Source organism: Coregonus clupeaformis, chromosome 22 (assembly GCF_020615455.1).
Source record: "Coregonus clupeaformis isolate EN_2021a chromosome 22, ASM2061545v1, whole genome shotgun sequence".
NCBI classification, from domain to species: domain Eukaryota; kingdom Metazoa; phylum Chordata; class Actinopteri; order Salmoniformes; family Salmonidae; genus Coregonus; species Coregonus clupeaformis.
Window position 1 is genome coordinate 3,977,135 of NC_059213.1, and position 13,654 is coordinate 3,990,788.

Genomic DNA, 13,654 nt, shown 5'->3' on the forward strand with positions numbered 1-13,654 from the left:
AACAGTTGATTAATTGTTTTTAAAACATAAATTCTGGTTATTTATCATTTGTTATTCATTAGGAAAGTTAGAAGCCTAAAAACAAGTTCAAATTGAGGTGTACTGAGTTCACGTCTCACGTCATGGTTTTTATGTTCTGCAGGTTTGAACTAGTTGCTTTAAAGACTGGGAATTTTCACTTGAATAACCCTCTAAGTCATAATTAAGAGTGGGAAACCAAAAACAAAAAATGTTGTTACCCGAGTTGCATGTTTCACCACTGACCCTTCACCCTTTCAACCAAAAGATGAGAACAAATAAATGTTTGACAATTACAAATGTATCAATTTGGAAAAAATGTAAACACAACATGCAACAATTTCAAAGATTTTACTGAGTTACAGTTCATATGAGGAAATCAGTCAATTGAAATAACTTCATTAGGCCCCTAATCTATGGATGTCACATGACTGGGAATACAGATATATATATATATTTTTTTATGGGCCTCACAATGGGCCTCAGGATCTTGTCACCGTATTTTTGTGCATTCAAATTGCCATCGATAAAATGCAAATTGTGTTCGTTGTTTGTATCTTATGCCTGCCCATACCATAACCCCACCGCCACCATGGGGGCACTCTGTTCACAATGTTGACATCAGCAAACTGCTAGCCCACACAATGCCATACACATGGTCTTTGGCTGTCAGGCCAGTTGGATGTTCTGCTAAATTCTCTAAAACACATTAGATGTGGCTTATGGTAGAAAAATGAACATTAACTTCTCAGGCAACAGCTCTGGTGGACATTCCTGCAGTCAGCATGCCAATTTCACACTCCCCTCAAAACTTGAGACATCTGTGGCATTGTGTTGTGTGACAAAACTGCACATTTTAGAGTGGCCCTTTATTGTCCCCAGCACAAGGTGCACCTGTGTAATGATCATGCCGTTTAATCAGCTTCTTCATATGCCACACCTCACAGGTGGATGGATTACCTTGGAAAAGGAGAAATGATCACTAACAAGGATGTAAACAAATGTTAAAGTCAGCTTTTTTGTGCATATGGAACATTTCTGGGATCTTTCATTTCAGCTCATGAAACATGGGACCAACACTTTACATGTTGGGTTTATATATTTTTTCAGTATAGGTAGTTTGACCATATTGTCAATGTTAAGCAAGCTAGCTTGTAACATGCTTTACCAAGAAAGCACAATGTGAAATGAAATTAAACGTTGCCCCTAAAATAAATGAAATGATGAAAATAATGTGTTGCTGAATGTACTTAGTCTTGGCCACGTTATTACACTGTGTTGGGATTATAAAGGCCTATTATGCAGTCGGCCTTTAAGGTTGCAGATATGGGTGTGGTCGGGAGGCATGTCCAACCCACAGGTGCCATCTTGAATTGACTGCAAGCCCATTGTGAGAGAGAGCAAGCATTGTTTGCTGTGTGCTAAGAGGGATTTTTAGGCCTCTTTTCTATCACAGTCCACTGCTTTGGTGAAAATTAGGACCGGAATAACACTAGTGTGGTGATAAGGAAACAAAACACTAAAGCAGAGTTAACTTCCTAAACAAACATCATTATGTTGTCATCCAGAGTCACATTTATTTATCTTCCAGGCTATATCACACAGTATTTTACATACAGCAGGTTTTTAAAGGACCAAAGAGTTAAGTCTGCTTCGTGTTTTCATTTTTGGCATGGAAAAAATATCACGATACTGGTGTTGTCCTGGCCCTAGTGAAAATATCTAGGAGGGGGGATTCCTTTGGTTTACAAACATTTATTTGGACTTGCACTTCCATTTAAGGACTCACACTCTCAACCAAAGGTTCTGGTAGGATTCAGGTTTTGAACTGAGACTGTTGGCTCTGACAGGACTATATTCACTTGTTGTTGATTGGTTAATTATTATTTTGTTGTTTATGCTGAACCATCCTATCAACATGTCACAAGCTAATTTTATTATTAGCAATGTTAACTAGCAATCAAGCAAGCTAAAATCTTATTGGTTGATGAATTGGTCAGACTTCAAAAAGCACTTGAACACAATCATGGTAGGTTGGCATGATCATTATGAAAGACAATTCATAGACGGTCCATGTATGGCGTAAATTCTTATTCAACACACAGATTTCCAACCGTTCATATTTTCATCATAAAGAAAGGAGGACCAAGGCAATCTGAATATAATTAACAAAAATATATTTATTTGTATGACATGTTCAATGGAAACAAAGATTACAAATTCCGACACGTTTCGGCTGCATGGCCTTCATCAGGGAGTACAAAGATATGATAATACAATGTCCTCTTTTGAACAGCATTTTCCAATCAACCAATCAATATGAAGAGGGAGTGGTTACAGAATTCATTAGACAACACATAGTAGGAAATACTATACACATTAAAAAGTGAAATATTGTAGATATGTTATAAAAATGCAGATCAAGGCTAGAAGCATCAGAACCCCTAGAAAAGTAGTTCTGACATTGAATATGACTGGGCAAAGTGTTAAGAATAGGAGAGACGTCTCTTTTATAGTACACTAGATCACAGCAAACATGTCCTTATTAATAAACAACTGATCACAAGAAATGTTCTCAATGTCAAATAAAATAATAATAAACCTAGCTATCCTAAGATGAATGCACTAATTGTAAGTCACTCTGTTTTTAGAGTGTCTGCTATATGACAAAAAAAATGTAGCAATAAAAAAAATCAGTCCAGGAGTTCCGGCCTGTGTTTGCGCTGGTGTGACTTCAGATGGGCCAGTCTTTTGAAGCTGAGTCCACAAACAGCACAGCAGTACGGTCTCTCCCCAGTGTGGGTGCGCAGGTGCACTTTCAAAATGTCTGCCCGCGTGAATCTCTTGTCACACATAGTGCAGCGGTGGGGTTTCTCCTGCGTGTGAATACGCTGATGCACCTTCAGGTTCCAGAGCCGACTGAACTTGTTCCCACAGATGGAGCAGCAGTAGGGCTTGTCTGTCGTCTGGCTGCACTTGTGCCTCTTCAGGTCGGAGAAGGAGGTGAAGCCCTTGCCACAGTGGCTGCAGAGGTGGAGTCCCTTGGCCTGGTGGACCCGCTGGTGGACCTTGAGGTTGCAGGCCTGGGTGAAGGTTTTACCACACTGGGTGCAGGAGTATGGAGGCCCAGACCCAGACCCTGTACTTGACCCTCTCTCTGTTTTGTGTGTTTGCTTGTGGGCCTTGAGGGAGCCAGAGTCTGGGAAGGTCATGGTGCACTGATTGCAGGCGTGACGTCTCCCCCCTCCTCCCACTCTTCCTGTTAACTGCTCTTGTGAACGATCTCTGAGGTTTAGAGAGTGTCCAAAGTCGTCGTTGTGGGCTGAGCTTCCAGAGTGGATGGAGGTTATCCCCCTGTGGTCAGCTCTGTTACCCGCCTCTGGGACACCATGTTCGGGGTACAAGACACTGGAGTCCTGCAGGTACCCCTCCTCGTTGATCAACAGGCAGTTCAGGTCTCCCACCTCCAGATGGGGGGACCGCGTTGGCAACCCTAACCGCTCCCTCCGGCTCCGATGGGGGCCAGGCATGTGGGAGTGATGGTCTCCCCCCTCAGACCCCACCAGGTCCACCTGGTAGTGACCCGCAGCTCCGTAGCTCAGCGCCCCCAGACGAGACGAGGAACCAGGAAGACTATCCAGCCCTTCCAAGTCTAGACGATGGCCTCCATCACCATCACCGCCGTAACCAGACTTCTCAAAGCCGCCCCCCAGTTCCTCCATGCTGTAACGAGGGCGGTAGAGAGGGTCAGTGGGGTCCCCTGGGTCTCCCTCGGGACCCGGTGGTTCAGGCCCCTGGTCTAGACCGGATGCCCAGTCATCCTGGCACTGCTGCAGCTCCTGCTCACTGAAACTCTTACTGGGCCCCGAGACGTCTGAACCATCGGCCCCTGAAAACAAAGGGGACATGAGGCATTAGAAGCATTCATATTTAAGACATTAGAATTACTAGAAACTTTAGTAGAGTAACTGTAATGCTAAACGTGTACTTACAGTTTCCAGATGACTTGCCATGTGTAATAATGAATACATTTGGAATGACACAGCATACTATAAGTTACTCTTCTTATCATTCTCATAAACCTAAAGGTAGGCTATTAAAGGTAGGCTATTGTCTGTGTTATGTTTGTTGTAAACTCCTCAACTCACCATCCAGGCAGAACTCCCATTTCTCCTGTAGCTCAGTGTTGTGGAGAGGCTCCTCTTTCAGCAGGCTGTCCAGCTTCTGACCTGCGACCTCTGTGGACTGGAAGAGCAAATGAATGAGTCGATTCTGACGAAACGATGGATAAACTTACAGTAACTGAATAGAGCAGACATGATGGTTCCCTATTCAGAACTCTCCTCAGGGACCCTAAGACATCTCACAACTTTGTCATAGCCCTGAACTAGCATACCTGATTCAAGTAGTGAAGAGCTTGATGATTCGTTGACAAGTTGAATCAGGTGAGCTAGTTCTGGAACGGTTCAAATATGAGGAGAGGTTTGAAAGAGGCTGCCCTATTCTTAGTGACAGACTATCTGTTCTAATATGTTCTTTAAAATATATTTCTAACTGAACGTTCTGTAACACTGCACCCTCCACAGGTGTTTAGTCCCCTACCTACCTCAGATGTTCTCCTAGGACTGGTGGCCTCTGCCTCCTTCACATCATGGAAGGCTGTTTCCCCGGCCACGCACCCACAGCTGGTCCACTCCTCCCCTGGTACTTTCTCCTGCTTCAGGCCACGCCCCGTCTCCGCACCTGGCCACAGGTAAACATTTACATTTACATTTTAGTCATTTAGCAGACGCTCTTATCCAGAGCGACTTACAGTTAGTGAGTGCATACATTATATTTTTCATACTGGCCCCCCGTGGGAATCGAACCCACAACCCTGGCTTTGCAAACACCATGCTCTACCAACTGAGCTACATCCCTGCCGGCCATTCCCTCCCCTACCCTGGACGACGCTGGGCCAATTGTGCGCCGCCCCATGGGTCTCCCGGTCACGGCCGGCTACGACAGAGCCTGGATTCGAACCAGGATCTCTAGTGGCACAGCTAGCACTGCAATGCAGTGCCTTAGACCACTGTGCCACTCGGGACCTAAAATAACATTTTAATAATAACATTTTATTTGGAGTAAAAAAAAGGCTAAAGTAACATTGTGGATGATGGAGTATCCTCACATCAGTGCAGATGAAGGAAAGGAAGCATCTTATTAATATGACACCACCCATGACTTCAACTCTTTTCTTAAACCAATACTCATTGATCACCAACGTATGGAAGGTATACATTACAGCACCCCCACTTCAGAGTGATTCCATATACATATATATACAAGCACACAAAGTCTTGAGAATTAAACAAATATTAATTTTCACAAAGTATGCTGCCTCAGTTTTTATGATGGCAATTTGCATTTACTCCAGAATGTTATGAAGAGTGATCAGATGAATTGCAATTCATTGCAAAGTCCCTCTTTGCCATGAAAATGAACTTAATCCCCAAAAACATTTCCACTGCATTTCAGCCCTGCCACAAAAGGACCAGCTGACATCATGTCAGTGATTTTCTCGTAAAACAGGTGAGAGTGTTGACGAGGACACGGCTGGAGATCACTGTCATGCTGATTGAGTTAGAATAACAGACTGGAAGCTTTTAAAGGAGGGTGGTGCTTGAAATCATTGTTCTTCCTCTGTTAAGCATGGTTAACTGCAAGGAAACACGTGCGTCATCATTGCTTTGCACAAAAAGGGCTTCACAGGCAAGGATATTGCTGCTAGTAAGATTGCACCTAAATCAACCATTTATCGGATCATCAAGAACTTCAAGGAGAGAGGTTCAATTGTTGTGAAGAATGCTTCAGGGCGCCCAAGAAAGTCCAGCAAGTGCCAGGACCGTCTCCTAAAGTTGATTCAGCTACGGGATCGGGCACCACCAGTGCAGAGCTTGCTCAGGAATGGCAGCAGACAGGTGTGAGTGCATCTGCACGCACAGTGAGGCGAAGACTTTTGGAGGATGGCCTGGTGTCAAGAAGGGCAGCGAGGAAGCCACTTCTCTCCAGGAAAAACATCAGGGACAGACTGATATTCTGCAACAGGTACAGGGATTGGACTGCTGTGGACTGGGGTAAAGTCATTTTCTCTGATGAATCCCCTTTCCGAATGTTTGGGGCATCCGGAAAAAAGCTTGTCCGGAGAAGACAAGGTGAGCGCTACCATCAGTCCTGTGTCATGCCAACAGTAAAGCATCCTGAGACCATTCATGTGTGGGGTTGCTTCTCAGCCAAGGGAGTGGGCTCACTCACAATTTTGCCTAAGAACACAGCCATGAATAAAGAATGGTACCAACACATTCTCCGAGAGCAACTTCTCCCAACCATCCAAGAACCTTTTGGTGACAAACAATGCCTTTTCCAGCATGATGGAGCACCTTGCCATAAGGCGAAAGTGATAACTAAGTGGCTCTGGGAACAAAACATCGACATTTTGGGTCCATGGCCAGGAAACTCCCCAGACCTTAATCCCATTGAGAATTTATGGTCGATCCTCAAGAGGCGGGTGGACAAACAAAACCCACAAATTCTGACAAACTCCAAGCATTGATTGTGCAAGAATGGGCTGCCATCAGTCAGGATGTGGCCCAGAAGTTAATTGACAGCATGCCAGGGCGGATTGCAGAGGTCTTGAAAAAGAAGGGTCAACACTGCAAATATTGACTCTTTGCATAAACTTAATGTAATTGTCAATAAAAGCCTTTGACACTTATGGAATGCTTGTAATTATACTTCAGTATACCATGGTAACATCTGACAAAGATATCTAAAAAACACTGAAGCAGCAAACTTTGTGAAGACCAAAACGTGTGTCATTCTCAAAACTTTTGACCACGACTGTATGTATATACACTGCTCAAAAAAAATAAAGGGAACACTAAAATAACACATCCTAGATCTGAATGAATGAAATAATCTTATTAAATACTTTTTTCTTTACATAGTTGAATGTGCTGACAACAAAATCACACAAAAATGATAAATGGAAATCAAATGTATCAACCCATGGAGGTCTGGATTTGGAGTCACACTCAAAATTAAAGTGGAAAACCACATTACAGGCTGATCCAACTTTGATGTAATGTCCTTAAAACAAGTCAAAATGAGGCTCAGTAGTGTGTGTGGCCTCCACGTGCCTGTATGACCTCCCTACAACGCCTGGGCATGCTCCTGGTAAGGTGGCGGATGGTCTCCTGAGGGATCTCCTCCCAGACCTGGACTAAAGCATCCGCCAACTCCTGGACAGTCTGTGGTGCAACGTGGCGTTGGTGGATGGAGTGAGACATGATGTCCCAGATGTGCTCAATTGGATTCAGGTCTGGGGAACAGGCGGGCCAGTCCATAGCATCAATGCCTTCCTCTTGCAGGAACTGCTGACACACTCCAGCCACATGAGGTCTAGCATTGTCTTGCATTAGGAGGAACCCAGGGCCAACCGCACCAGCATATGGTCTCACAAGGGGTCTGAGGATCTCATCTCGGTACCTAATGGCAGTCAGGCTACCTCTGGCGAGCACATGGAGGGCTGTGCGGCCCCCCAAAGAAATGCTACCCCACACCATGACTGACCCACCGCCAAACCGGTCATGCTGGAGGATGTTGCAGGCAGCTCCAGACTCTGTCACGTCTGTCACGTGCTCAGTGTGAACCTGCTTTCATCTGTGAAGAGCGCGATTGGCGAATTTGCCAATCTTGGTGTTCTCTGGCAAATGCCAAACGTCCTGCACGGTGTTGGGCTATAAGCACAACCCCCACCTGTGGACGTCGGGCCCTCATACCACCCTCATGGAGTCTGTTTCTGACCGTTTGAGCAGACACATGCACATTTGTGGCCTGCTGGAGGTCATTTTGCAGGGCACTGGCAGTGCTCCTCCTGCTCCTCCTTGCACAAAGGCGGAGGTAGCAGTCCTGCTGCTGGGTTGTTGCCCTCCTACGGCCTCCTCCACGTCTCCTGATGTACTGGCCTGTCTCCTGGTAGCGCCTCCATGCTCTGGACACTAAGCTGACAGACACAGCAAACCGTCTTGCCACAGCTCGCATTGATGTGCCATCCTGGATGAGCTGCACTACCTGAGCCACTTGTGTGGGTTGTAGACTCTGTCTCATGCTACCACTAGAGTGAAAGCACCGCCAGCATTCAAAAGTGACCAAAACATCAGCCAGGAAGCATAGGAACTGAGAAGTGGTCTGTGGTCACCACCTGCAAAACCAGTCCTTTATTGGGGGTGTCTTGCTAATTGCCTATAATTTCCACCTGTTGTCTATTCCATTTGCACAACAGCATGTGAAATGTATTGTCAATCAGTGTTGCTTCCTAAGTGGACAGTTTGATTTCACAGAAGTGTGATTGACTTGGAGTTACATTGTGTTGTTTAAGTGTTCCCTTTATTTTTTTGAGCAGTGTATATACACACACTACCGTTCAAAAGTTTGGGGTCACTTAGAAATGTCCTTGTTTTCCATGAAAACATACATGAAATGAGTTTGAATAGGAAATATAGCAATATGAATAGGAAATGTAGTCATTGACAAGGTTAGAAATAATGATTTCTAATTGAAATAATAATTGTGTCCTTCAAACTTTGCTTTCGTCAAAGAATCCTCCATTTGCAGCAATTACAGCCTTGCAGACCTTTGGCATTCTAGTTGTCAATTTGTTGAGGTAATCTGAAGAGATTTCACCCCATGCTTCCTGAAGCACCTCCCACAAGTTGGATTGGCTTGATGGGCACTTCTTACGTACCATACGGTCAAGCTGCTCCCACAACAGCTCAATAGGGTTGAGATCCGGTGACTGTGCTGGCCACTCCATTATAGACAGAATACCAGCTGACTGCTTCTTCCTAAATAGTTCTTGCATAGTTTGGAGCTGTGCTTTGGGTCATTGTCCTGTTGTAGGAGGAAATTGGCTCCAATTAAGAGCCGTCCACAGGGTATGGCATGGCGTTGCAAAATGGAGTGATAGCCTTCCTTCTTCAAGATCCCTTTTACCCTGTACAAATCTCCCAATTTACCACCACCAAAGCACCCCCAGACCATCACATTGCCTCCACCATGCTTGACAAGATGGCACAAGCACTCCTCCAGCATCTTTTCATTTGGTCTGCGTCTCACAAATGTTCTTTGTGATCCGAACACCTCAAACTTTGATTTGTCTGTCCATAACACTTTTTTCCAATCTTCCTCTGTCCAGTGTCTGTGTTCTTTTGCCCATCTTAATCTTTTATTTTTATTGGCCAGTCAGAGATATGGCTTTTTCTTTGCACCTCTGCCTAGAAGGTCAGCATCCCGGAGTGGCCTCTTCACTGTTGACATTGAGACTGGTGTTTTGCGGGTACTATTTAATGAAGCTGCCAGTTGAGGACCTGTGAGGCGTCTGTTTCTCAAACTAGACACTAATGTATTTGTCCTCTTGCTCAGTTGTGCACCGGGGCCCCCACTCCTCTTTCTATTCTGGTTAGAGCCAGTTTGCGCTGTTATGTGAAGGGAGTAGTACACAGCGTTGTACGAGATCTTCAGTTTCTTGGCAATTTCTCGCCTTCATTTCTCAGAACAAGAATAGACTGATGTGTTTCAGAAGAAAGTTATTGTTTCTGACCATTTTGAGCCTGTAATCAAACCCACAATTGCTGATGCTCCAGATACTCAACTAGTCTCAAGAAGGCCAGTTTTATTGCTTCTTTAAATCAGCACAACAGTTTTCAGCTGTGCTAACATAATTGCAAAAGGGTTTTCTAATGATCAATTAGACTTTTCAAATGATAAACTTGGATTAGAAAACACAACGTGCCATTGGAACACAGGACTGATGGTTGTTGATAATGGGCCTCTTTACGCCTATGTAGATATTCCATTAATAATCAGCCATTTTCAGCTACAATAGCCATTTACAACATTAACAATGTCTACAGTGTATTTCTGATCAATTTGATGTTATTTTTATGGACATAAAAAAAGTGCTTTTCTTTCGAAAACAAGGACATTTCTAAGTGACCCCAAACTTTTGAACAGTATATACTACCGTTCAAAAGTTTTAGGACACCTACTAAGTCAACAGTTTTTCTTTATTTTCTAAATTGTAGAATAATAGTGAAGACATCAAAACTATGAAATAACACATGGAATCATGTAGTAACCAAAAAAAGTGTTAAAGAAATCAAAATATATTTTATATTTGAGATTCTTCAAATAGCCACCCTTTGCCTTGATGACAGCTTTGCACACTCTTGGCATTAGCTCAACCAGCTTCACCTGGAATGCTTTTCCAACAGTCTTGAAGGAGTTCCCACATAAGCTGAGTACTTGTTGGCTGCTTTTCCTTCACTCTGCGGTCGACTCATCCCAAACCAATTAAATTTGCTTGAGGTCGGGGGATTGTGAATGCCAGGTCATCTAATGCAGCACTCCATCACTCTCCTTCTTGGTCAAATAGCCCTTACACAGCCTGGAGGTGTGTTGGGTCATTGTCCTGTTGAAAAACAAATCATAGTCCCACAAAGCCCAAACCAGATGGGATGGCGTATCACTGCAGAATGCTGTTGTAGCCATGCTGGTTAAGTGTGCCTTGAATTCTAAATAAATCAAAGACAGTGTCACCAGCAAAGCACCCCCACACCATAACACCTCCTACTCCATGTTTTACGGTGGGAACTACACATGCGGAGATCATCCGTTCACCCACACCGCGTCTCACAAAGACACAGCGGTTGGAACCAAAACTCTCAATTTCGACTCCAGACCAAAGGACACATTTCCAGCAGTCTAATGTCCATTGCTCGTGTTTCTTGGCCCAAGCAAGTCTCTTCTTATTAATGGTGTCCTTTATTAGTGGTTTCTTTGCAGCAATTGACCGAACCCCCCAATGAAGGCCTGATTCACACAGTCTCCTCTGAACAGTTGATGTTGAGATGTGTCTGTTACTTGAACTCTGTGAAGCATTTATTTTGCTGCAATTTCTGAGGCTGGTAACTCTAATGAACTTATCCTCTGCAGCAGAGGATCTTCAATTCTTGTGGCGGTCCTCTAGAGAGCCAATTCGTCATAGTACTTTTTGCGACTGCACTTTAAGAAACTTTCAAAGTTATTTTAATGTTCAGTATTAACTGACCTTCATGTCTTAAAGCAGGGTTCTTCACTTCAGGTCCTGGAGGGTCGAAACACCTCTGTTTTTCATCCTCTCCTTCTAATCAGGGGCTAATTCAGACCTGGGACACCAGGTGAGTGCAATTAACTACCAGGTAGAAATAAAAAACAGAAGTGTTTCGCCCTCCAGGACCGGAATTGAAGAACCCTGTCTTAAAGTAATGATGGACTGTCATTTCTCTTGATTATTTGAGCTGTTCTTGCCATAATATGGACTTGGTCTTTTACCAAATAGGGCTATCTTCTGTATACCCCCACCCACCTTGTCACAACACAACTGATTGGCTCAAACGCATTAAGGAAAAGAAATTCCACAATTTAACTTTTAAGAAGGCACACCTGTTCATTGAAATGTATTCCAGATACACACGGGACACTGTTGAGCATGAAAAACCCAGCAGCGTTGCAGTTCTTGGCACACTCAAACCGATGCGCCTGGCACCTACTACTATACCCCTACTACTATACCCTATTCACCCCTCTGAATGGCACACATACACAATCCATGTCTCAATGCTTTAAAATCCTTATTTAACCTGTCTCACCCCCCTTCATCTACATTGATTAAAGTGGATTTAACAAGTGACATTAATTAGGGTAATAGATTTCACCTGGTTTGTCTGTCATGGAAAGAGCAGGTGTTCCTAATGTTTTGTAAACTCAGTGTAGTGTGTTTAGATGTCTCTCTCCTCACCCGTCTGTGAGATTCCAGAGCTTGCCCCTCGGCTTCCTCGTCCAGCTCTTCCATAGTCCCCACAATTTCCCCTCTGGCCTCCCTCTCTGTCCCTCTCCCTGCGTCTGTTTTCTGACCACTGCAACCGCTTTTCAGTGACTCGATCTGCTCCCGGCTCCGGGACACCTCCTTCAGGAAGCTATCCTCCACCAGCCTGGTGATCTCGTACATGGCAGCCTTGAATACCGTCTCCATGACTCCAGAGAGCTTAGACTGGAAGGTTACGATGGCTTCAGACATGAAGGCAAACTATATATGTGTATCTAGCTACAGTTAAGAGTTCGTAACGTTTAGCTTATTTTGTTCAGGTGGGTCAGTGTTACGATCCAGTTCAGCAAAAGGCTAGGAGGAAGCTAGCTAACGTTAGCAGGCTAGCAAAGCTAGCTACTGTTGGGAAGTTGTCGCTCTCAATGAGGTTAACAATGTAATAATTTCAAGATATAATATGTAGCATTTACTGTATGAGGTTATTCGAATAAAATACAATAGGGTATTGAGAGAACGCAAGCTTATGGCAGTTAGATAGTTACAGAGCCAACACTAAAGTCACAGATAGTACAATGAGACAGATATTCCACCGGATGTACAAACGTGAAGCATCCGCTTAGCAGTTCACACACTACTAAATATGGTAGTGAGAGGAAGCCCATTGGCCAGCAGTGGGAGAAGATGGAACGAGATGGATTTTGGCCGACATTCTGCACATTTTCTCATCGATGAAACATTTGATCTCAATAAAGTTTTCTCTAACCAAAAAAGAAAATCTGTTATGATCAGAGTGGACTACGTTTTGTAGACTTTACCCTTTGCGAAAGATTAAAAAATCGCGTTGTTTAGAAGGAGCGCCAAGGCGAATTAAGTTATTGCACACGCGCACTTCAGGGAAGGCGTTGCCTATCGGAAATATGCAGATTAATGTTAGAACGCGCCAATAGGATCTCGCTAACTCGTGTTTGGCTCTGCCCACCTCCTTGCTGCTTGTTCTGCCAACTATGACTCATTTGTTCCCATTGGAAACAACAGCCTGTGGTCTATCTTGGTTTAGTAATAAAAAAATCTTTGCTAAAGTCTTCACAAAACAATAGCACAAAAACAAACCCATGGATCTGATAGTGGGACAATATACATGGGAACGCTCCTTTCTAGAGAGAAAATATATTTATTTGAACAAAAACTTTGCATTTTCTCACGTTTACTGTAAATAAGGTTAAAAATATAATTGGCTATTTTAATCAAATTGTGTAAATTATTTACAGGGAAATCTAGACTGAATCGATTTATCCAAACCACTACTCACACAAAGCACCGTGTGCCGAGTCCATAGAGGAAGAAGCCATGTTCTGATCAATCTTGTACATTATATTCGAAATAATAATCGAATGCACATGTATATGAGTGTTGGTTGAAGATTGCTGCCGCAAACATGTTGAAAGACGGTTTTCAAATCCAGTTCGCCTCTGTTATGGAGAGTGTATTGAAGACTGCAGTCACTGAGACAACGAAACTTTTCGAAACAACTATTGAGGAACTGCGAGCCGAAATATGCAGAATAAAAGAAGAGAACGAGTACCTCAAATCAAGGATTCGATCCCCTGAAAATGCGAAGAAATCGACGGGTGAAAGTGAAAGCCAAACCGCAGAGCCCAGACCCAGCCAAAGAACAACACGTATCGGCAAATGTGACATTGGCGTTCAATGCGGTGAGTTGAAACGTTAGCT

At 43.8% G+C, this 13,654-nt stretch overlaps 1 protein-coding gene across 1 annotated transcript; it reads right to left on the minus strand.

The window, feature by feature from the left end:
• Nucleotides 1–2,263: 2,263 nt before the first annotated feature.
• Nucleotides 2,264–12,175, minus strand: LOC121560674 (zinc finger protein 2-like). Its single transcript, XM_041873595.2, has 5 exons — nucleotides 12,036–12,175; nucleotides 11,897–11,943; nucleotides 4,625–4,761; nucleotides 4,167–4,263; nucleotides 2,264–3,907 (listed from the first exon to the last, which is right to left on the minus strand). Exons 1-5 carry the CDS (start codon nucleotides 12,173–12,175, stop codon nucleotides 2,712–2,714), a joined length of 1,617 nt encoding a protein of 538 aa, XP_041729529.2. The 3' UTR covers nucleotides 2,264–2,711.
• Nucleotides 12,176–13,654: the final 1,479 nt, after the last annotated feature.